General features: G+C 46.9%; 9 protein-coding genes across 9 annotated transcripts; 5 read left to right on the forward strand and 4 right to left on the reverse strand.

Annotated features, from left to right (window-relative positions):
* Positions 1–276: 276 nt before the first annotated feature.
* GLAREA_04313 (uncharacterized protein) lies at positions 277–756 on the forward strand (the record flags this gene model as incomplete). The annotated part of the gene is made up of 1 exon (XM_008086690.1): positions 277–756. One exon carries the CDS (start codon positions 277–279, stop codon positions 754–756), a length of 480 nt encoding a protein of 159 aa, XP_008084881.1.
* A 1,839-nt stretch (positions 757–2,595) lies between these two features.
* GLAREA_04314 (uncharacterized protein) lies at positions 2,596–3,833 on the reverse strand (the record flags this gene model as incomplete). The annotated part of the gene is made up of 2 exons (XM_008086691.1): positions 2,596–3,292; positions 3,346–3,833. 2 exons carry the CDS (start codon positions 3,831–3,833, stop codon positions 2,596–2,598), a joined length of 1,185 nt encoding a protein of 394 aa, XP_008084882.1.
* Positions 3,834–5,494: 1,661 nt separating this feature from the next.
* On the reverse strand, positions 5,495–9,286 carry GLAREA_04315 (uncharacterized protein; the record flags this gene model as incomplete). Its single annotated transcript, XM_008086692.1, has 1 exon — positions 5,495–9,286. The coding sequence occupies one exon, from the start codon at positions 9,284–9,286 to the stop codon at positions 5,495–5,497; it is 3,792 nt and encodes a 1,263-aa protein (XP_008084883.1).
* Positions 9,287–9,928: 642 nt separating this feature from the next.
* GLAREA_04316 (BRCT) lies at positions 9,929–11,980 on the reverse strand (the record flags this gene model as incomplete). The annotated part of the gene is made up of 1 exon (XM_008086693.1): positions 9,929–11,980. One exon carries the CDS (start codon positions 11,978–11,980, stop codon positions 9,929–9,931), a length of 2,052 nt encoding a protein of 683 aa, XP_008084884.1.
* A 268-nt stretch (positions 11,981–12,248) lies between these two features.
* Positions 12,249–13,620, forward strand: GLAREA_04317 (uncharacterized protein; the record flags this gene model as incomplete). Its single annotated transcript, XM_008086694.1, has 3 exons — positions 12,249–12,399; positions 12,448–12,715; positions 12,765–13,620. 3 exons carry the CDS (start codon positions 12,249–12,251, stop codon positions 13,618–13,620), a joined length of 1,275 nt encoding a protein of 424 aa, XP_008084885.1.
* Positions 13,621–14,025: 405 nt separating this feature from the next.
* GLAREA_04318 (uncharacterized protein) lies at positions 14,026–15,829 on the forward strand (the record flags this gene model as incomplete). Its single annotated transcript, XM_008086695.1, has 2 exons — positions 14,026–14,262; positions 14,330–15,829. 2 exons carry the CDS (start codon positions 14,026–14,028, stop codon positions 15,827–15,829), a joined length of 1,737 nt encoding a protein of 578 aa, XP_008084886.1.
* Positions 15,830–17,078: 1,249 nt separating this feature from the next.
* GLAREA_04319 (uncharacterized protein) lies at positions 17,079–18,871 on the reverse strand (the record flags this gene model as incomplete). Its single annotated transcript, XM_008086696.1, has 2 exons — positions 17,079–18,573; positions 18,627–18,871. 2 exons carry the CDS (start codon positions 18,869–18,871, stop codon positions 17,079–17,081), a joined length of 1,740 nt encoding a protein of 579 aa, XP_008084887.1.
* A 496-nt stretch (positions 18,872–19,367) lies between these two features.
* On the forward strand, positions 19,368–20,812 carry GLAREA_04320 (alpha/beta-Hydrolase; the record flags this gene model as incomplete). The annotated part of the gene is made up of 6 exons (XM_008086697.1): positions 19,368–19,477; positions 19,521–19,594; positions 19,644–19,841; positions 19,898–19,905; positions 19,964–20,669; positions 20,724–20,812. The coding sequence occupies 6 exons, from the start codon at positions 19,368–19,370 to the stop codon at positions 20,810–20,812; spliced, it is 1,185 nt and encodes a 394-aa protein (XP_008084888.1).
* A 261-nt stretch (positions 20,813–21,073) lies between these two features.
* Positions 21,074–22,888, forward strand: GLAREA_04321 (Acyl-CoA N-acyltransferases (Nat); the record flags this gene model as incomplete). The annotated part of the gene is made up of 2 exons (XM_008086698.1): positions 21,074–21,858; positions 21,904–22,888. 2 exons carry the CDS (start codon positions 21,074–21,076, stop codon positions 22,886–22,888), a joined length of 1,770 nt encoding a protein of 589 aa, XP_008084889.1.
* Positions 22,889–22,953: the final 65 nt, after the last annotated feature.

Below are 22,953 nucleotides of genomic sequence, written 5' to 3' on the forward strand. Positions count from 1 at the left end.
TCGTAACTCTTTGTTAAACTTGGGTAGGCCCTGGTGACTGAATGACTCTTTGTCGCATTTGACTTAGAACTTCCAAACTAACGATTAGGGTCAGATCATCAAGTCAGCAAACAACACTCAAGCTTCCCTTCATAAGGTCACGCTCTTTTTCTCGATATGTTCATATAATCTCCAACAGATATCACAACAATATGGCTCCATCACAGACCAAATATTTGCATCCTCTCAAACTTTACGCAAGCCCTTGCCAACTTCGCCTGAATTTCCAATTTCAAGATGCCTCCAGCAGAAAGGTCCAAACACAAGAAACACCATAATGATCCGTATCCTCTAGACAAGAGTACCATTCGCCTCTGTAAACGCGCACCGGGCTGTCGGTGTTACAATTGCCAAAAGAGAGCTGAAAACCACACCGCTGAAAATAAAGAAGAAGATGACTTAAGCATGCCGGACAAAAGTCAGAAAGGCGAAAGCTCGCAGGTTAAGCCCAGAGATACTGAAGAGCTGCAAGAAGCGACAAAAGAGGTAGGCGAGGTGGAGATTGGAGAGGGCGAGAAGGGCTCAGAAGGATCGAAGGGATCAATGCGATTTGCTGAGGGGAAAAGAGGGATTCTTAAACGCAGCGGGGAATCTGAGGGGTCACATACGATAGAAAAAGAAGAAAAGCGTGTTGGTTTTGAGTATGGCGTGGGTCGTGGGAGATCAGATGGTAGGAAAGGGCAAGGGAGATATGTTGGCGCGCCACGCCGAAATTGAATTTGATAAGATGTCTTCGAGTAGGCATTATGTTAAATTACAAATTGAAATTTTGTCGTGAAAAGAACAATTGTGAAATGTTGGTTTAGTGGACAAAGCTATGCTGAATGAATTTATTTTGCTTCTGAAGGAGATATGTTAGTGGATTGTTCAAAACTTACAAGTCTGAAAGTTGTTTCTGACACAATCAGCAATCTCAAGAGCTTACTTGCACAAGAAAACACAAGTAAAAATATTATTCTCATTTAACACTAACTTGCCCATACGATGGGAGACCTCCCTCTATTTCTCCAGCAATTGATTGTCCACCGTTCTATCACAAACCACAAATACGACATTACACGCCTTTTACCAAAATTCAGTATAACAATTATTTTGAGTGTTTATTTCACCAAACCAAGTGAACTTGAAAATAAATCCTAACAAATAGCAATATTTTGTATACTCAACATTTCTGAAAGTAGTTAAATATCTCCACTTGCTCTTTGCATATTCACAAGTCATCCTACAACTCTCTACTCCATAAACATCCTGTATCAACACTCTCCACAAGTCATGACACCCATACCCACGCCAGCACCATCACCCAAAACCGCACCAAATCCCCTGCTCATACGAACATCCAAGCCTGTACGCAATGCAGTTCCTACACTAGCATCCAGCCCTACCATGGATAGCTCCAACCCTCCTCCAGCCTGTCCAAACGGATACAGATGCTCTTGTACTAGAGTATGTGGGAGTTGTGGGGAAGGAGGTGGTTGAAGGATGAAAAAGAAAGTGGTTGGAGATGGAGATGGTGGAACAAAAGATAACGGGAGGGAAGGGAGTGAGAAGGTAGCGGATGAGAAGAAAGAAGTAGAGAGTGGGGATGATACTATTGTAGTTGATGTGAGTAAAAGAGAGGAAGTACTGCCAGATGGAGAGTTTTCGGAAGAGGGAGTAGACGGATGGGGAAAACGAGGGGGGCGTGCAGATAGGATATACAGGGAGGAGGTGCAAGGAAGAGCAGGAAGTGAGGATAAAGTGTAGTGAGGAGAAAATATCGACAAACGAAGGAAGATAGTAGGGTAGTAAAATGAATGGAGAGAGTTAAGATGAGCGTTAGAAAGGTTACAGGTGTGAAGCAGAGGAGGGTTAAATTTGTTCTTCATTGCTTTATCGACTGATTTGTGGAATTCGAGACAGTGCTAACCTCTTTTTTTTGACACAAACTACTAGTGACTAAATAAACTCAATGAAGAGGCATTTACTAACACAGGATCCGCCCCGAAGACTACTGCTAAGGTATGGTTCACTGAATCTGAGCTATTATATGTATAGTTACAAAACCAACTAAAATCATCTTTACGTCAGGTCTACTCATTGTAATTTTCTCATTTCTTTTCCAAAATTCATCTATACGATCCTTCCTAAAAAATAATGTATTCTGTGAAAACCTCAGACCTGTCGAAAGTGATGTAAAACGTTCCGTCGATATACATTGTTTATTGTCTATTGGATTAAAAATAATTTCGTATTATGACTCTTTCTGTTTTGCGTGGATTACTACTCAGTTTCATAAATAACGAGTACAGAATTTATTTTTTCTTATCTACGTGAAGTACTTGCACAAAATTTCAAAAATCCTAACCCACGCAGTGTCGTCGGAATGCAGCTGCACTTTCAACACCAAAACTAACATACTGAACACAACCACCCTTACCAAAAAAACCAACCCAAAACAAACACTCTATGCTCATATCAATATCATGAGCACTTAATTCTCCCCATCCTCCCCATCTCTGGTTTCCATCTCTCCAAATTATCTACCTCTGCCCTTATCTTCCTCCGTCACTCTCTTCACTTTCTGCCAAACGGATTACTCCACCGTTTACTTCCTAGATTATCACTTCCTTGTTGACATCTTCCCTGCTGACTGTCTCTCTGCTGTCTGAAAGACATCTGGTCAGTGCTCTCTGGATCCTGATCACTTCCCCGCGGATTGTTTCTCTGCTGGTCACTTCCCCACGAATTAATTCCATGCTGGACAGTTCCAAGTTGGTTGTTTCTGTGCACATTGACATAAGGCTGGTTAGTGCCGCGGTTTTGCTGGTTATTTCCCCCCGGGTTACCTGTCCGCAATTGACCTTCGGGCTGACTGCTCCACTGGTGGCTGCTTCTTCGCTGGGCCTGCTTCGTAGAGTTTCTCTGCGGATGAGTTCCTCCCTCACTCTCGGTCACATAGTTTCCCCGCGAGTTGCTTCCTCCCGAATTTCCTTGCTGGCTGTTTCTATACTGACTGTGTCTCTGTTGATCACTTTCCGGCCGGCTGATTCCCCGCTGGCCATCCGAGAAATAGTTTCGACGAAGGTGACTATCTTGCTCGCTATTTCCTTGGAATGATGAGTTCTGTCCTTGGTCTTCATCAGAGACAGAGAAGATCTCTGCAGATTGGGGTGCAAGCCTTGGAAAGCTAGAGCTTTGTGGAGTGATATGGGGTTGAGTGCGCGGGACAGTTCTTCTTTCGAGTTGTTCGGAGAGTACATTTGCATCTAGTCTAGAAGTGAAACATTCTCGAAGAACTCTGGATGATGATGAAGATGATCGTACGGAGGAGGGCTCTGCTTACTGACCTGAACACAATGGCTCTCGAGAGCTTCCGGGTGTTGATGGTGATTGTCCAGAGAAAGGCAATACCATCCGTCCTGTGGATAATGATCCTCCAGTGTCGCTAGCCGGTCGTGGGAGTTCTTCATACGAAAGATTTGCGGGCTGTCCTTGGGGGAAGGGCCCTTGGGGTGTTCTCGGCGTTGGTGGGGGTTGCTGGGAAGTGTTCCTCGGGGTCTCTGGGGACGACGCGCAGCGTTTTGTCTTGAAAGCTCGACTGGTGGAAGGGGTCCGGGAGTCGATGGGCGTTGCTGAAAAGAACGTCTTTCATTCTCTCCTGAAGGAATTGATCCTCGGTTGGGTGCTGGTGAGAGTTGCTGGGAGACTGATCTTGCTTGTTGAATTGGAGATAATGTTAGTGGGAAGTGGGTTTTGATTGGAGGAATATAGAAGTCTGACGATCTACGTGAGTCAAGTGAATCCCTGTCCATTTTGGCAGAACAGTTTCAAGCTATTTCCTATATTGATTGGGTCAATAGAGGTTTGAAATCTAACGAATCAGAGAAATAAACATGAATTGTATTTAGCCATTGGACGCTTAAAGCGCATGTTTTATAAACAACAATATTCAAGTTTGTACAGAATGTCAGTTTGCGATGTTCATTATTTAGAGTAATACTCGTGAGGCGAAAGCACGTAGATATGAGGGTTTAGATTGATTGCCTCAAAGTCACACAGTCGTCTACTTGAGTACATTTTATTCAAGCAATGTAGGATGCAGTGCTGTCAAGATGAACTTCGAAACATCCAAAGAACTGGAGGGTATTCCATACCTAAGACGTGTCACTACATGGCGATTACAATACGAAATGTAAACGAGTTGAGATGAGTCTCAATATTATTTCCAGTAATCACCTAGCACTTATTGTATCTGCGAATACCAAATAATGCGTCATAATTGATGCGTCTTTCAGCATTATGAGGGGGCTACAGGAGCTCAAAGTTTTGGAGCTAGCACATAATCCATTCTGATATTTTTAATCTCTAACTCGAGTAATATATCCAAGTCTCCGTTGGATCAATCCGCCCAGCCGGCTACTGGGGCGTTAAATATAAGCCACCTATCGAGGCTTTTTACTATATTAAAATCAAAACTTACTCGCCAAAAACGCTCTACAAATTGATATTATACCGAAACGTCACTTCTAACGACATACTAGCAGAAGTCTATATATTTTAGGGTATTAAAGCTCGCCCTACTTAGAGGATTTTTTTTAGCGACCTTCGTGTAATAACACGAGTTTTACGGGCACTAAGGTAGAGGTATGTGGTAGTACGTGTTCGGCGTCTTATCGGGTCCTACTAGGTCTAATACGAAGGATATAAAAAGATAAGGAGCGTATGTGTAGAAAGGACCGCCAGCTATATACCCAAGGTCCTGACCCGAACAGACCTGAATCACGCCCGACTCTAGAACGCCTGAGTTTCACCCCAAACCAGGCCCCGAACCTCTTTGCCATGTGAGCATGTGACGGTGCGCCGTTACAGAATACCCCTTTGAACCACGCTGTAGTACAGTGGAATGTCTTAATTCCATGTACTCTAGAACTAACTATTTCCCGTACGCTCCTCTATATCCTACGCTATAAATAAAAACCTCTATACTTCTATTAGATTCTCCTACTTAAACATTACTTCTCTCCTCAAACAGTTAATACTACCTAAGAAAACGTGAACATTACATACAGGTTTCTATACCTAGTAGAGATACAAATTACTTTTCGTAACTTGGAGCTTACTATTTCGACACTCTTTCAGGAGACAGGGTGTTTAAAGTAATAATGTTATTAGATCGGGAGAATAACTCCCTACTAAATCAAAAATCACGTCACCTAAGTCACACATCTAATCAAGTAAAATAAAACTAAAATTAAAAATTACGTTCTAATATCCATCCATCCGGGTATCTAAAATATCCTACGCACGCTCCGTTTCATCCAGCCTAGAATCCAAGCTGTCTGCCCTATATAATATACCAAGTTTATCCTATCCTACACCCTCTCAACGTATCCTACACAAACCCATCCCCACCCCTTCATCTCCACCCCTCCACCTACCCACCCCGTCACACACTACAACCAAAACAACCACCTCACCACCCTAACCCCCCCATCCAAACCGCCCTAACAACCCTAACAAGCACGACCAAAAACCAGACATACCACATAACCCCCACCAGTGCCCACTCAACCACGACCCAAACCCCCTGTCTCAACCACCTGAACCTGCGTCGTCGTCGGCGCATCATCGTGTCCATCTTATCCGTGATCGCCTTGACCGCTAACGTCTGACTGGTGACTAGATCCTTGCTGACCTCGTCCGCTTCGTCCGCTGCTGTGCGGGCCATATTCGTAATGCCCTCGTTTACTTTAGAGCGGAGGGCGTTGATATCGTCGAAGAGTTTCTGAATGGATGTGCCGATGAAGTGATCTGTAGACGCTTGCCACATCTCCGAGGAGTTGTGGATATCAGTCTCGAGAATGTGGGCCGCGAGGTTGTGTTGTTGGCTTTTCGGGACGGGGCTGATAGGGGCATGAGCGAATTTGGAAATGCCGGCGTAATGAGGGTCGGTTGTGGTGTTAAGGTCCTGGGGTTCGGCGGCGCGACGAGTGATTTCCTTGGCTTTGATGCCGGAGCTGAGGAGGAGGGCGCGGACGCGGGCGATTTCTCGTTTGCTCATGGGACCGCGGTGGACGGAGGGGGCGCGGTCGGAGATGCTCCATTGGCGTTGGCTGTCGATGGAGGTTCGATCGTTGGTTACTTCGAGATTGGCTAGGCCGGTCATGGGGAGAGCGTTGCGTCGATGACCAGGGCTACCGAGGATTTCATTGAGTCGAGAGCCAGAGGCAAGACTCTGTCGACGAGAGATATCGGTGTCTGAAACGGAAGAATCTCGTTTCCGTCGGTTCGAGCCATTTGGGTCTGGTGATGAAGTTGGAGACGCACTTTGAATGTCGATTCTTGGAGGCGGCTCAAGTCCAGTGGAGCGAGCTATGGCTTTCTTAGACTCTCGACCTAGCGGATCCGAACTCGAAGTTGATTCAGTATTCTTATTTCTGATGGTTCGTCCACGACCTTCGAATGGTGAAGTAAAAGTTGGTAAATCCCGTGTATATGTCGCTCTCTCCTTGGGTAAATCAGTCGCAGCATTATCATCCGCCGCGCCAACTGAGCTCGCATTGGAGTCTTTCTTTGGTCTTACTGATGGTGGGCTAGGCTCGTCAAGTTCAGAATCATCACTTGAGTAACCCGATGACAAGCCGGGTATTTGTTCTTTGGCAGTCTTCCAGACGAAATCGCCAACCCTAGAGACGGGATTACGGCCTTTGAACAATCCTTTGATCCCTGATTCCTCCAGCTTGCTCCTCCGTACGCTCCCTGTGTTCTTTAGAGCAGGTCGTGCACTCTCGTCAGTCTTTTTAGACGATGAACTCTTGAAAGGACTTATTGAACGTTTTCGTCTTTCACCTGGACTAGGTGTTTCGGGTACATTTCCACTAGAATCCAATCTCGGCGGTTCATCCAATGACACGCGTTTATGGTGAGAGTCATGGAACTGATTTATCTTATTCTTAACCTTCGATAGAGGCGTTCTAGACGGAGATGCGTGTCGACTCTGGGCATGTGACAACTCCACTGTCGGGACGAAGGCATTTGAAGTTCGAAAAGGTCTGGCTTCGGGCGAACTTGGTGCCGTGCTGTCGAATTCGTCTAAAGAGCGCCGTGGTCGACCTCCTTGCATTGGTACTTCCAGACTGGCTCGACCAGACGACGAATGTACAAGAGAGTCTCTTTTCTGGTGCTTATTCACTATAGAACCAGATGTATCTTGACTCGCCGACCTATCTCGATATGTTTGAGCGGGTTCTCTGACTCCGTCCGTGTGAGATGGTGTCGATTTCTTCTCTCTTGTGTCAGCAGTCCCACTCTCGCTTAAGTTCCAGTTTCCATCCTCATTCTCTCTAGCCAGCATTTCCATCATTTGCTTCTCTAGAATATCAGTACCCAGATCATTGCTATCGGCAGTACCACTGCGTTTTCTTCTCGAGCGACGCAGTTGACTGCTGTCAGCAGAGTCTGAATCAGACCGGCTAATATATTGTTGCGTTTGGCGTCCAGGTTGTGCAGAACCATTATTACCATGCGGTAGACCAGCAGCATGCCGAACTTGCCGCAGCTTATCTTTTGCTTTTGAAACAGCACCATCAGAATGCTTGTCAGACTCAGCTTTGATTTGCATGAATTCTGGCATTTTGGTATCGACGTAGAGATCCAAGCCCGAAGCCTGATCTTTGATCCGACTATTGAAGTTGAACTGGGAACTATTTCCATTACCTTGCTTCGATATTGGACGCTTGAGATCAACCTGTTGAGGAAATATCTTTCTGCCATGACTGTCCTCAATGAATTTCTTGTTGTCTTCCTGTTCCAGCCAATACAGGTCCGCCAGCAAATCTTTCGGATCAATAATCCAGTCATTCCTAGGCCGTTTCACTTTAGGTGCAGAAGAGTGCCCTTTGCCATGGTTAGACGACGGAGAAGTATGTGGTGATGCGGCTTCTTTGGCAGCCTTTGAGAACGGAGGCATGGGCAAACAATCCGCAGCTTGGTACTCTGCAGACGATGCTTCCGTCAATACCTGGTCGACCCAAGATGAGACTTTGGCTAGATCTCCAAAACCCTGCTCCTCTCCATTGATAGCTCTACCAGTCCTCAGACGCATCTTTCGATTTCGAACATACTGAAGTGGATTATATGGTCGTCCTAATGGCAGGGGAGCGGCATATGTAGAAGAAGCCACACGAGAGGTTGGAGCTGACGTAGTGGCTTCTGAAGAGTTTCCACGATCACTTCCCCCCATTCGGTCTCCTTGTGGCTTGAGTGGAGGCACATAGAGAAGCACTCGACGATATTGAGCCATGAGCTCGATTGCGGTTTTCGCTTTCTCCGCCCTGGCCAATGTTGACGCTGAAAACTGATACCTGTAACCTCCATCTCCCTGCGGATCAAAAGCTGGTTGTAACGGGCTCGCAAGTCTTTGGGCAGAAGTAATTCGTGGAGAGGCTGTTACAGCTCGTTCGCCACGGGCTGGCTTGGGTGATATATTTCTCGACACCCTCCTCTGCTGTTGTAGATGATGGCGCAGACTGCCACCAGCGAAACCTTCTGTAAAGCCTGGTGTGAGGGGTGGTAGCGGAGTTGAAACATTTCGTCTAGCAGCATTTCGTCGACTTTCATTGAGGTTCAATGCCAAGCTAACAATCTGAGCAGAATCTACATCGAGTGGATTGGCATTCACTTTGTCTTCTGTCATCTCATTCCCACCATTGTCCTTGTGTGTCGGCGCAGTCTCTAGCCCGCCGGTAGCTGGCGCCGACGTGACATTTGTTGAGAGGGGGCTGCTCTGAACTCTAAGTCCCAGACCCGATTTCGTCTTCGTGTGTCTTTTTTCGGGACTTCGGACTGGCGTTTTTCCTTTGCGATCCCTGGTAGAAGGACGCTGGCGCATTCGATTGTCTTCGTCTATAGTTTTGCTCGATAGCTCTTGGGACGGCGGTTCAAATGTATTGTGTGACAATAAAAAGCCACCGCTCCCTTTACTGCGATGGCTTCTGTGACTTCCCTTTCCATCACGAGCAGCAATGCTCAAATCTAGTCCACCTTTGCCTTGGACCACGTCCTCATCTACCACATCTGTAGGCTCAGTCGTGAGGCTTCCACGGTTGCTTGCGGCCCTGCTCGATTCTCCCGTTTCGCTACTAGCAAAGCTATGTCGCTGGTTCGAGTCGTAGGTGCTCGCGGTGGTGCGGCGGTCCAGAGAAGTGGTGTTCGATACATCTCGGCTTCTTGTAGCTTCTTGAGATGCGTGTTCTCGAGAATTCATCGTGCCAGCTCATGCGGCAGTCGACTTCAAGACCTTGTAGTTGTAGGAATTGAATCCATCATCAAATGATACTAATCGCCGTCAGTAGCGACCGAGAGCAAGAAGTAATGGTGTTGATATCTTCGCTTTGCGCCTTGTTCACATGGAAGAAAGTCTTCTGGAACGACGTTGACCCAACACGTTCGGAAGACTTGGCGATTACCAGGGGGTCGGTTAAGGTTTTGGTCAGTGCGTAGCCTCGGGAGCTTTGCGCGTCCACCCGAGACCCACCTGCGGCTTTTCATGTCACACCTGTGTCCCTCTATTGCTTTTTTCCTATATAAGTCATTAACATAATCATCTCTTTATTATATCGATTCGTGAAACACATATTCATCTATGGAAGTAGTAACATTTCCTGAAAGTAGTGGTATTTACCTTAAAATCTCGCCTGGAAACAGAATCAAAGGAGTATCCTTAGGCTGTGAATGGTAGTGTAATAGAAATTTTTATGTCTAATGTAAATTAGATCACCCATCATTTGAATATCTCATATTCTCATCTATCAAAAGAAGGCTCATACATGATACCAACAGAAAACGCCCTCTCACCCCAACGCCGCTACACTTTTCCACGTTACCAATCTACAAAAACACTCACATCTCAAGCCCTCGCCGCGCCCTTTCCACCCTTCTCAATCTTCCGCCTCTTCGATCTCAGCCCCTCAGCCTCCGCATCCTTCTTCTTGTTACTATAAACCATCTTCTCCAAAATCTTCCTCTTCTTCCTGCTCATCATCATCTTCGCGCGCTCTAACTCTTCATCTTCCTCTTTGGCCTTCTTCGCTGCCTTCTTCTTTGCATTGGCTTTTGCGTCAATGACCTTTTCTTCAACTTGGGCACCCGTTAGTTCGGCTTCGAGTTCGCGTTGACGTTGAAGAGCGGCGGAGGTGGCTTCATCTTCTTCCTCATCTTCAGCGTCAGAGAATCCACCGAATGAACCTTCGCCCTCTGAAGCATCTTCCTCGTCTTCATCGTCGTCCGAACCGGCGATATCCATGCCTTCAGCTGTCTCATCGATTTCGGCGTTGGTGAGGAGTTTAGGCTTTTGAACCGCCATATCGTCTTCCTCAACATCCTCCTCCTCCTCTTCTTCGCTGTCAACTTCGAGCTCTTCATCTTCGCGCTCTTGTTCGTTGAGTGGTGCGCTTGGATCATATTGGCCGCGAACCTTCTTCACGAAAGGACTGAGATGAGGTGGTAATTGTGCTCCTGGGGCGTATAGGTCTGGTCGCTTTAGCTCTTCGTCGTTTACACAATCCCATATCCATTGAGGTTGGACATAAATACGTCCTGGAACTCTTGAACCTGGCTGAAGTTTCTGTGCTGTTTGGTTATCCTCGGTCGTTGCCTCATTATCTGGGTCAACCTGAATTGGTGGACGATCCACGATCTGGTGAGTGATTGACGGATCAAGTTCGTTATGTGTATATGCTCCCTCGCCCAAAACAGCATCCCATGCAATTCTTTTGCATCCGAATGCTCGTAGGATGAATTCTAATGGTTGTCGTGGAGTTTCTCGAGAAAGGAAGAAAGTGAAATTGGCGAAAAGGGTTGATGGATCGGTTGCAGAGTAGGATGGCTGTAGAAGGATATCTCCACCAGGCGCAGCGGGCTCGAACTTATCAATCGTATCAGTGGGCATCTCCTCATCCTCTCCTTCGTCGTCGCCATCGGTGATCTGTTTCGTAGCAGACTCCTCCTCCGGCTCTTTCTCGACATTATTCAATTGCGACATCAATTTGTCAATTTCTGCTTGTAACTTAGGATCTGGCGCCTTGTTTTCTCCATTTGTAATCTGCTTAGGCTGCTCAATTGCGCCGACTCCATTTCCTTCCAGTGAGAACGCACCAAGCTCAGCACCCAAATCATCCCTGGCTTTGTCGAATTTGGGAGGGTATACTAATCCAACGGAAGTGTATAGGCGGAAGTTGACGAAACCAAGAAGGGTTTGGTAAAATTCCACAAAGGTTCCCATGATCCTGAAATCAACATCGCCTGTAACTCTCTGGTTGAATCGATATGGTACTAACCACAAGATATCCTGGCCTTGAATTGTCGCCTGGTAATATATCCCCTTGATGGAAAGGAAGGATTTTCGTAGGCTGTGCGACACGATTAGGTAGTGTTCGAATTCCAAACACAATCGCTCGCATCTGGCAATCATCTTTGCTGGAACTGTCGGTGTGGAGGGAAGGTTTGCGAAAAGGAACAGCATTGAGAGACAGTCGTCCAAATCCCTAAGCGCATCAATGAATGTTGGGTATCGTTCGCGAATGACATGGTCGAGTGTGTATTTCGTCTTTCCGGTCTTTTCAGGTCTCGATGCATTGCGCTCCAGTCTCTGCGCATCGTGTCCATCGCCTCGGCCCAATGCCTTTGCAATCTTCTTTTCTAAAGCCTTCTGCTCACGGAATTTCTGCAGCAAAGGCTCATGCAAGAGATACTGGATATCTTTGGTGTAGTAAAAAGTGGTCGAAGCGCTGGAAGATTTCGAAGCCTTCTTCTTGTTGCGCGGTTCGCGAGGATAAATTCCTTTCCAGATGCAGAGTTTTCGGAAATCCGGAAGACTGATCTGAAGTTTTCGTACTGCTTGAGTTCTGGTAATGAAGTTCTTGGCCTGGCCAGTGACTCCCTTCTTCTTGATTCGTGCCATTACTGCGAATTTTACGTTGCAGTAGAATTATCTTTTCTGTCGATAAGGTGTGGGGTCTTGAATTTCTCGAGAACTTTTTTTTGGCGGAGAGCTACAATCGAGAGCAAAAGCTTGTGATTGGTTGGGTAGTCTCACCGCTTTTATCTTGGTGGGCACTTTGAGCCAAGCCGAGTTGCAGTTCCAGGGGTCCGTCCTGCTGATATTCGGCCCCGTCGAGTATGAACACGACATCGTATTGACTTGAGCTTCACTCCTTTGCTCATCCGCCATGTCGACTTTTACCATTGACAGACGGAAAGCTGCCGTATTTGGTGCTGCAGCTGCTGTCCGTCTGTTACTTTTTACGGCATTTCCAGGCCTCCCAGAATTGCTAACGGCGCGGGTTGAAATATCCACACCAGTTACAAGCTTCAAGAGATGTGAGTCTAGAAACAATTGTAGCAAGACACTGCTAACAGCGTTTGTAGTACAAGAAGGCCTCTTTCTTTACAACCACAACGTTTCCCCTTACGATGGCGGAGTCTACCACCAAGCTCCAATACTGCTGTCGCTCTTCTCCCTCCTCCCGAATTCGACAACATACCCCTCCTTCACCTACCTGTTATATATTGTTATAGATGTTTTAAGCGCAAATGCGCTTATGAAGATTTCGGAGTCTGGGGAAGCTGGTTCTTCCAAGCTTTATACATCACCAAGGAAGGATAAGAAATGGACGTCTTATGCCATTGCTGCTGCGTAAATAAACTCCCATAACTGAGCGAGCCAAAGCTAATTGATGTGATAGTTTCCTCTTCAATCCATTTACGATCGCAACATGTATAGGACGTCCGACGAGTGTCTTTACCACATGCGCCATTCTCCATGCTGTTTCGGCGGCTATTGCTGGACAATCCTTCACATCGATGTTCACGTTGGCCATTGCATCTTACCTGTCCATGTACCCTTTATTACTGTTTCCACCATTAGTGCTTTTATGCTACGATCGAAGAAGCTCCAAGCAGCAAGATAGTTCTGTATACAATTTTGTGGCCAAAAATGCCGCTAGTATGGTTGGACTTTTGTATCTGCTCGCTCAAATGTCCTCAACAATTACCGGATCATGGGAGTTTATGCGATCGACATACGGAGTCCAACTCCTCCTACCGGATCTTACTCCTAATGTTGGCTTGTGGTGGTACTTCTTCATCGAGATGTTCGACTCGTTTCGGAATTTCTTCCTCGGAGTTTTCTGGATTCATCTGTCTTCGTACGTTGGCGGGTTGACAATTCGGCTTCGAAGACAACCTCTCTTCGTGATCACAACCTTACTTGGCATATTTGCCATCTTCAAACCATATCCATCTATCTCCGACACATCATTCTTCCTAGCAATGTTGCCATTATATCGACACGTCTTTCCTCTGATGAGGTACACATTCCTAGCATTGTCGACAATCTTGTATGCGACATTACTAGGTCCGGCGTTTTATTATTTATGGATATACGCAGGAAGTGGGAATGCAAATTTCTTTTACGCTATTACATTGGTCTGGAGTTTGGGGCTGAGCATATTGGTTGCAGATGCGTTGTTTGCCGTCTTGCGAGACGAGTGGGAAGTAGAACGGCCAGAAATGAGAGGGAAGGAAATCCGACAGGTATAGAGCATTCGAATTCAAAAACGTTAAATCTCCACCCCATGTCTGAAAATTCGCATGGTGATTATAGTATTACCTATTGTCAAAGGGACTGCCTTATCTTGCGGGTTTACTCTCCTAAAGCAATACGTCAACCTTCGATAATAAAAGTGACCCTACCGATCGATAACTCTATTCCGAAGAGAGCCCATCTCCATCACATTGATTCCAATTTCAAAGTAAAGATCCATAGATTTCATGTCGTCTTAGGGCGCCCATTCATATGTCGAAGTGAAAATAAATACTTTAAAATGTAGACACCTAGCCCACGTCTTGTAGGCGGTGAACCGGCAGAATTCCAAAATATATCCTCCAACCCCACCAGGACCATCAAAGTCACACTTTCCACTTCCCACCCACGATGTCGCTGTTATGTCCGATGCAAGTCAAGATGCAGAATACACCAACTCGGAATCCTCAGACTCCCCACGTCCAAATCGCTGGAACGGCCCGCCTACTACATGGCTCAGCATCACCGAGTCAGAACGCGCTTTTGCGGCTTCGCTTGACCAGCTGAGAAATCGTGATTTGAGTGTCCATTTGTATAATGCTCATGCGTTGAAGAAACGGGCGAGGAGCTTGGAGAGGAGGGGGAGGGAGGGGATTTTGGTGAGTGAAATAAGGGGCTGAAGATTAGATCTTGAGGGTTAAGATGAATGTTGCTGAGTGTTGTTAGGTTGATGATCCACTTGCCCCAGATGCTGAGGATCCTTTTGTGCCGCCGAAGGTGTGGACGGCGTGGCCGATGTCGCCTGATGAGGTGCCTAGGACTGGGGAGAGGGTTGGGGAGGAGGATGTTGATGAGGTGTTTACTTTTAAGAGGAGGGAGAGGGAGGTGCCGAGTCGGGAGCTGGAGGATGTACTTACGGGGTTTGCGTTGAGGGATGCTAGGGCGAGGTTTGAGGGGAGGGGGAGTGAGGGTGATGTTGAGATGTGTGGGGAAGCGATGGTGGATGATGGGGATGAGTCGGATTCTGAATCTGAAGATCGTGGGTGTGAGGAAGAGGAGGGTGAAGATGAGGAGAATCCTGATATGGAAGAGGAGTTCAAATCAGAGGCCGAAGAAGAGTTCGTACCTGTTGTATCCCTAGACGACGACCAATCCGCCGAAATCCTCAGACCAAACATCCGCCACACCCTCTCCAAACTCGACGAAATCCTCACAGCTCTCCACCACGCCCGCGTCAGCTGTCGTCGTTACTCGTCACCCACAGAAGCAGACGGCCTTGACGATCTCCAAGAAGCCAGTGACCAACAACCGCCCGAAAAGAAACCCGTCGGTCGTCCACGGAAATTTCAAAACCTAACCCACCGCTCAAGAAATCCCGCTCAGGGACTCAACGTCGAAGACAACGCAGTAGACGATCTCCGCCGTAGCAAATCAACCAACCGAGGCCGTCCACCAAAACAATACCCCCGTCTCGAAGGCGAATCAGCCCAAGAATACCACGTACGCATTGCAAGATTGCAGAAGAAGCCATTACCGCCTTTTGCGCCGCCTTTGCCCGTCAAAGAACCAGAACTGGAAGATGAGAAGCCAGTCAAGAAAGAGGCTGCGCCGCGGAGCAAGAAAGACGTGGAGGACCTGGCCCATCGACGGGCATCCAAATTAGAATTAAGGGATTGGAGTGAAGTCCTAGGAACAGCTGCGCTAGTGGGGTTTTCACCGGCCGTCATCGCACGAGCTACGCAACGATGTGCTAATATATTTGGAGAGGGCATGGTGTTGAAATCTATTCCCGAAGTTCCATTTGGCGACGATCCATCATCATTTGACACTATCTATCAAGCTGAGGAAATCCCAGATCACACATCCCAAATCCCTGAAGAAGAATCTCAACCTCCGAGTGTTTATGGTGGGATGTATACCTGCCCACTTGAGGATTGTACGGCCAGTTTCGAGACGAAGAGGCAGGTGAATAGGCATATGAAAAGGAGGCATGGGATGGGGGATGAGGAGATTGAGAAGTACGATGTGCCTAGTGATTTGGAAATGGAGGGCGCGGTACACGTTGATAGGTTCTTGAGACCTTCGAGACGATATGTGCGTGGCCCGGATAAAAGGAAGAGGAAGAGGAGGGGGACCGGTGAGGGTGAGGGGGGTAGGGGAGAGGCAGAGGATGAGGATGAGGAGGTAGGAAGCGGTCTTGACGGCGAGGGGACTGTGAAGTCATGAAACTGTGGTATTCGCACGGTACTTGATGAAGCTATAGCACGTTATAAAGTAAATTATGCCAGCCTGCACAAAAGAGGGGGTATACTATTCGAATCGCCGTTAATACATCCACCGCATGTTTTTCAACAAACGCATTCCTCCCCTTATACAAGACCTCACATCCCTAACCCCAAAAAACAACTATCCAAGTCTTGGTACCTGATTATCTTAAATACTATAGTGTATGAAGTTGATTGTATAAAAAAGACGCTTGGTTCCGTTACTAGACCTAGCTTTGTACTAAGAAACACAAATCCAACACCTTTAGTAAATCCTACATATCCATATTTTTCTGTATCCTTCTCTTTCTGTATCCCTTCTAGGTCAACCTAAGCTCGTCTCCCCGTGAGGTTAGTATCATATATCTCTGCGTCTTCATTCTCCTCTTCATGTGTATCTGCTTTAAGTTTCCCAAACATCGGTTTAGGCCGAGGAAAACCATTTGCCTGGGCAGATCCAGCAGTCCAGGAATAAGCGGATTAAAGATATACCTAGGTAGAGGTACTTGGTCTAGATTTCGATTCGCCAGTGATAGTATAAGTCGTGCTCTCAGTGTGGACGGGAAGTCGCCGATCTCGTCGCAAAAGCCTATAAATCCGTATAACGTGACAATGTCAATATAAAACAACACATAAATTATATTTATCTATAATTAGCCCCTAAGAAGAAACTTGGAGCGTTAGAAAGAAAGCATGTGAGGAAATACCTCTTATAATCTATATTTTGTAGTAGAAACTAGGACGTTATGGTGTAGCCTGTGCGACGGAATCGGCGACTTCCTGTCTGCGTTGAGAGGTCGTGGTATATGAGATAGGCGTATGGTATTCTATGCAGTAAGACTTTAATAAACCCCTCGTGTGCTACATGTTGGACTTTGGTGCCATTTTCCCAGATCAACCTACTCAGCAACCAACAACTAAGGTCACTAATACTCATGCACTGATCAAAAATCCACCTATAATATTCTGTATTCCGTACTTCAGACTTACATACCACCCCCCCAGGGCCTTCCCAGAAATTTCCTCATACCCGAAACATATCTATCTATCATACAAACAAATCCCCTTTTCACCCACGCTAGCACGATGGCTTGCTCCCAGACGCCGAATCAAAACCCACTCATACAACAAACTACCAACTTAAACGCCCTAATTATTACCCCGAGTCCACCGCAGTGAAGCCCCTCTTTACCCTCTACGATTCCCAAGACTCAAGTCGTACTAGAACTCACACTGTTGATGAAAGATTGATAGTTGTCTTGTTCAAAGACGGGCTTTTTGGGTGGTTTGACCACTTTGTTCGCGATTGGTGGAGTGTTGTTTGTTGTTGCCCATAAGAGTTCTGGTGTATGATGGGGTTCGGCTGGGGCTAGCTTCTCAACCTGTGGTGGTGCATCTGATTCTTTCGGCAGACGCATTGCTAGAAGTACGTATTCTGCTCTGGTGGCCTTGTCCATGATGGTATTCATGTATTCCCGGACTTCATCCTGTGGCGCAACTACTTTCTGTAATGCCTCCAGTTGTCGGCCTTGATGGGCGTACAGGCGTATCGTCACAGGCTGGTAGTAATCTAGTTGCGGGTCGTATCTAGGATACTCACTCGTGCTTCCTCGTCGAACAATCAAAAATGATGCAATAACCTGGTTTTGCTGATATTCTAGTATACTAAATCTTGGGAAAGCAAAACGATCTCCAGATGATCCCTGGCCAGTAAATTCAAGTAGTACCTTTGTAATATCTGATTTCGCCGAAGGTACTGGGCCTTTAGATCGCAGCGCCTGAGGTTGACTTTGGAATTGCGTATTTTGTTGAGAAAATGGATTGTTCGTAGGAGGTGGGGTTGGTGCAGCTCGAACCGCTGGCACTGGAGTTGAAACAGGTCTCGGGTTTGGCGGAGGAGCTTGATTTACTTGATGGGCGACCTGTGCGGGAGCTGCTTGCTGTGAATTCGGAGGCTTTGGCGACGGTTGTGTCGAAGCTTCTCTAGACTTCTGGAGCAGCGTAAGATCATCAATGTGACTTTGAAATCGCTGTAATTGATCTTTTGTAGCTTGGCCATTGGCTACAATCCTCATAAGTGCTTTCAAATCGGCATCTGTTGAAGCCCGTTCGGCCAGCATTTGTATTACCGGATCTTTGCTTTTGTCCGTCGGTGCCGAATCGACTGACGTGGCGGGAGTGGTTTGTGGTTGATTCGGAGGGTTGGCTGGGTTTGGCAGTGCTGGATTGGGAGTTTGTGGACTCGCACTGGTTCCAGCAAAAGGAGCACTCGTCTGGACAGGCTTAGGAGCCGGAGCAGGGCTTGTATTCTTCATCACAGTATCCTGCATCCGCGGTGATGCCTGTGGTGTCGGTTGTGGAGTGAATTGTTTGTGCTGAGGGGGTGGAGGGGTGGGCATAGGAGGAGGTAGCATGCCATTTGGAGGGCCGTACTGTAGTATAGGTCGATACATGGCTTGGTGCGAGGTTGGTGTTTGTACTGGCGTCGGGTTATCCTCCTTCACCTGCCACATAATCGCATCGAAAGAGTGCGGTTCGACCGTTATTACACAGGTACCCAGCTTCTGCATCGTCTTGATGTCGGGATTGTTTGGAGGCGGATCCGTGCTGCCCTTCTTCTTCACGGGTTTCGTCCAGTATTTCTCGAATATGCCTTCGCTGATCCATTTCTGCCGCGATCTGTGGATCGATTCTGCAAGAACTCCGCTGAATGACCTTGTGGTTAGCCAGGATCTTCGCGATGAAGGTTCACAACTCACCTTTCCGAGATGGATTGAAATTCTGTTGAGGATAGATTGTCGCTTTGCGGCTCGTCGACGGTAGGCAGTGGTTTGTTTGGCTCGAGTTTTGTTGGTAATGTTGCCGCGATAGGTGGTGGAGGAGGAGGAGGTGCTGTCGCAGCTGGGGTCGACGACTGTCTCCGGTCTGGCGATTTCGAGGCTCTTCTTTTTCCGGCTGGTTCAGCTCTTGTGCTGCGCGCCGGAAGCTTCCTCTTCTTTTCCATAGCTGTCGCTTGCCGTCCAGCAGCTATGTATTGTGGTGTTGTTGCGACGACGCGTCACGATATAAAAAGCGTGTAGACTAAAAGATGTGGGTTGGGGAGGATTTGGGTGTTGGCGAGGAACACCAAAATTGAGGCGAGCCTGACTTTTATGCCTCTTCAACCTCGTTGGCCGCAGTGGGTTGCAGACGCCGCAATCATCAAATCCTATTCACCAATACGTCAAAGAGGCGTTATATGTTCGTGGTTATAGAATAAATGTTCACCTGGTCAAAATATCTCATTTGAAGCTGGTACGTCGTCCCGCTTACCTCACAAGTTCATGATGACCCGGACCTCGCACCTCAACATATATAGCCCCTGGCACGTGAAAACAATTGCTGCGATGTCTTAGTGTTCCAAGTTTATAACTAGATCTAATCTTTACTCTAGCATGAATTGTTAGACCTTAATGTAACATTGGGCCATCCACTCGAGCTTCGACTGGCCAGTTCTTACCATGGCATCGGTAGCACCAATATTCAAGAAGGCATACTGGTCACTCTTTTGGGGCACATCATTTTATGTGCTAGCTCTGATTGCTTTTACCAATCCATGGCTCCAGAGACAGTAAGTATCTCGTCAAGATTAAAGAAGTCACTAAAGAGTTTAGGATACTTTATGCTCATAATGTTCAAACTACGTGGTGGCAGGATATCAACAAACCGGAGCAATTCGGGTTTGTGAGTACGTTTGATAGAAACCTTGATCAATGTTCTTCTCTAACATGCTGCAGAGAACCAAATTACACCCTTTAACTTTACTACGCCCGATCAGGAGGTCATATATGCATGGCATATCATGCCCCTTGCCTTATATGCCAAGCACGAGTCTGAGATAATTGCTCAGCCTTCCGGTTGTGCGGAAGACATAACAAAAACCAAGGCCTTCAGACTACTTCGAGATGACCCTGATGCAAGGCTGATCATCAACTGTACGTGATCAATTTCAATTTAAAAGATTCTCTAAATAACTGCTCACATCTTACAGTTCATGGAGTACGTTCAAAGGACGAGCTTCAAGCAGCACAATGAGACCTTGCTGACATCGGTCTAGAACGCGGGTACAGTCGCGCAGGGCTGGCGAACTGACAGCTATCGAGCTCTGGCTGACGGAAGTACCTCTAATATTCACATCCTTGCCATTGATTATCGTGGCTTCGGTCTATCCACCGGGTCGCCTACAGAGGAAGGTATCATAATCGATGGCATTGCAGCTGTTGACTGGGCGATTAATGTTGCCAAAGTACCCTCAAGCAGAATCGTCATACTTGGACAAAGTCTTGGTACTGCAGTCACTGCAGCTGTGGTTGAGCATTATGCTCAAGAGGGCGTCGACTTCGCGGGCGTTGTGTTAGTCGCAGGTTTCACAACTTTGACCGAGCTCCTTCCCAGTTACTCTATTGCCGGTTGGCTTCCTATTCTGGCTCCCCTAAAATCGTCACCAGCACTGTTCCGGCTGTGGTCAAATTACGTTGTCGATAAATGGCCTTCAGCTACTCGAATCGCAAATTTTGTCCGACTCAGTAAGAGAGTTCGCCTCTTTATCGTCCATGCAAAAGACGATGCTGAAATTCCTTGGACAAACGCAGAAGGCCTATTCCTCGCTGCTGCAAACGCCACGACAGAAAAGGGAATGGATGTCTCGCTTATCCAGAAGATGAAATCCCGAAATACAGTACATATGGGAGATGGGGCTTTTATCAGCACATGGAAGAGTGGAAATGACAAAATCATACGAGAAGAGATTGTCGCTTATGGGCGTAAGTTTCCAAATCTTTAAAATACATACACCGAGCTAATTCGTTATCATGAAGACCATAGTCGAGTTTTGACATATGCTACTGTATCTCTTGCAGCCCTCAAAGCTTTTGGTATGGACGAGGGGGGAGCTCTGCCTGTATGAGTGATCCGAAATAGAAGCATAGGTTGTACGTAATGTATTCGATTGTACTTAGCACCCTGTACTTTATCACTGGGCATTTGATGTCAGACGGAGAGATAGAATAGAATTCTTAATAATTATACACGACAACATATGTTCCACAGAGCTACGGATAAACAAAAACTCTGGTAGTTGAGGCTCTAAGTGGTTGGAAAAGCACGTGACCAGCTCTCGTGATACTCGAGGTGGGGTAAACACCTCCGAAGCCACCAATCACAGAATATGGACCCCTCCATCCCACTTCGAGCTTCCACGTTGGCACAAAACCAGCAACATCAATCCACCACCAGAATGAATAACGAGTCCAAGATTGCAGATCCTGCTGCGACGCAGGATGCTGTGGAGGAGGTTGTCAAGGATGCGAAAGCGTCCGGCTCTGTAAAAACCCAGATTGAATCCGACAACGAGGACGAAGAACACGAAACGACGACCACAAATACCCCAGCGTCTACTGCCGCGGCGAAAAAGAAGAAATCGAAGAAGAAGCGCATAAAGGATGCCTTGACTCGTAGTTCCAAAGATGAAGCTTCAGGATCTACATCGGCGCAAAATGATATGGCCAAGGCGATGGGAGGTCTCAATAAGGAGCAAATCCAGGAAATCCTAAAGATGAATCCAGGGCTGGCACAAGATCTAGGGGTCGGGAGCTCTGATCCAAATAAAGTCGCGGCGGATTTTAAGAAACTGAATCTGGAAGATATCCTGGCCGGGTTGGCTTCGAGTGGGAAGAATGTGAAGGATATGGCGGGATACAAGTTTTGGCAGACGCAGCCTGTTCCTAAGCTTGGTGAAAAGGGGAAGATTGAGAAGGAAGGGCCGATCCGGGAGACGGACTTGAATCTTGTGCGGAAGGAACCATATCCTATGGCGGAAAATTTTGAATGGGTCACTATGGATATGTTGAATGATGAGGAATTAAAGGAGGTCTTTGATTTGCTTTATGGGCATTATGTGGAAGATGATGAGGCTATGTTCAGATTCAACTACTCGAAATCATTCTTAAAATGGTAAGTAGAGCAGGAACTATTGTCAAAATATGCTAATAGTTCCAGGGCTCTCCTATCTCCAGGCTGGCGAAAAGAATGGCATGTTGGGCTTCGCGCTTCGGTGTCACGCCGTTTGGTGGCATTCATATCAGCGATACCTGTTCAATTGCGAGTTCGTGAAAACGTTCTCAATGCATCTGAAGTCAACTTTCTGGTAGTACACAAGAAATTGCGGGCGAAAAGACTAACGCCCACGCTCATCAAAGAAATCACTCGTCGGTGTAACCTTGAGGGTGTTTTCCAAGCCATCTACACTGCGGGTGTCGTTTTACCAACACCAGTCAGTACTTGCCGATACTATCACAGATCGATCGATTGGCAGAAACTCCATGATGTCGGCTTCAGTCCTCTACCTAAAAACAGCAAGCCATCATACCAGATCCAGAAATACAAGTTACCCGATCACACATCCACAAAAGGCCTCCGACCTATGGAGGAAAAGGACATCGACGCAGTCTTAGACTTGCTAACTCGATATCTGGCAAGATTCGATATGGCACCACAATTCTCAAGAGAAGAAGTGATCCACTGGCTCGTCCACAAAAAGGGGGAGTACGAAGAACAAGTCATCTGGTCATACGTCGTAGAAGATCCCTCCACCAAGAAAATCACAGACTATTTCTCCTTCTACTGCCTCGAATCATCCGTCATCAACAACCCACGACACAGCAACGTCCGCGCAGCCTACCTCTTCTACTACGCCACCGAAACCGTCTTCGCGCCTAAATCCACCAAGGGCGACCTCAAAATTCGCCTCAATCAACTCATCAACGACGCGCTTATTCTGGCTAAGAAATTCAAATTCGACGTCTTCAACGCGTTGACACTGCAAGATAACTGTCTGTTCTTGGAGGAACAGAAGTTTGGGGGCGGCGATGGACAGTTGCATTTTTACCTGTATAATTACAATGCTAATCCGATTGCGGGGGGTGTGGATCAAAGTAACAATATTGATGAGGGGTGTAGTGGGGTGGGTGTTGTTATGCTTTAACATGGTGGATGTCGAGGGGTTGAGTAAAAGTTGGCGCTTGCGGAATACCTATTATCTGCGTCCTA

Source organism: Glarea lozoyensis (genome assembly GCF_000409485.1).
Source record: "Glarea lozoyensis ATCC 20868 chromosome Unknown GLAREA5, whole genome shotgun sequence".
In the NCBI taxonomy this organism is placed as follows: domain Eukaryota; kingdom Fungi; phylum Ascomycota; class Leotiomycetes; order Helotiales; family Helotiaceae; genus Glarea; species Glarea lozoyensis.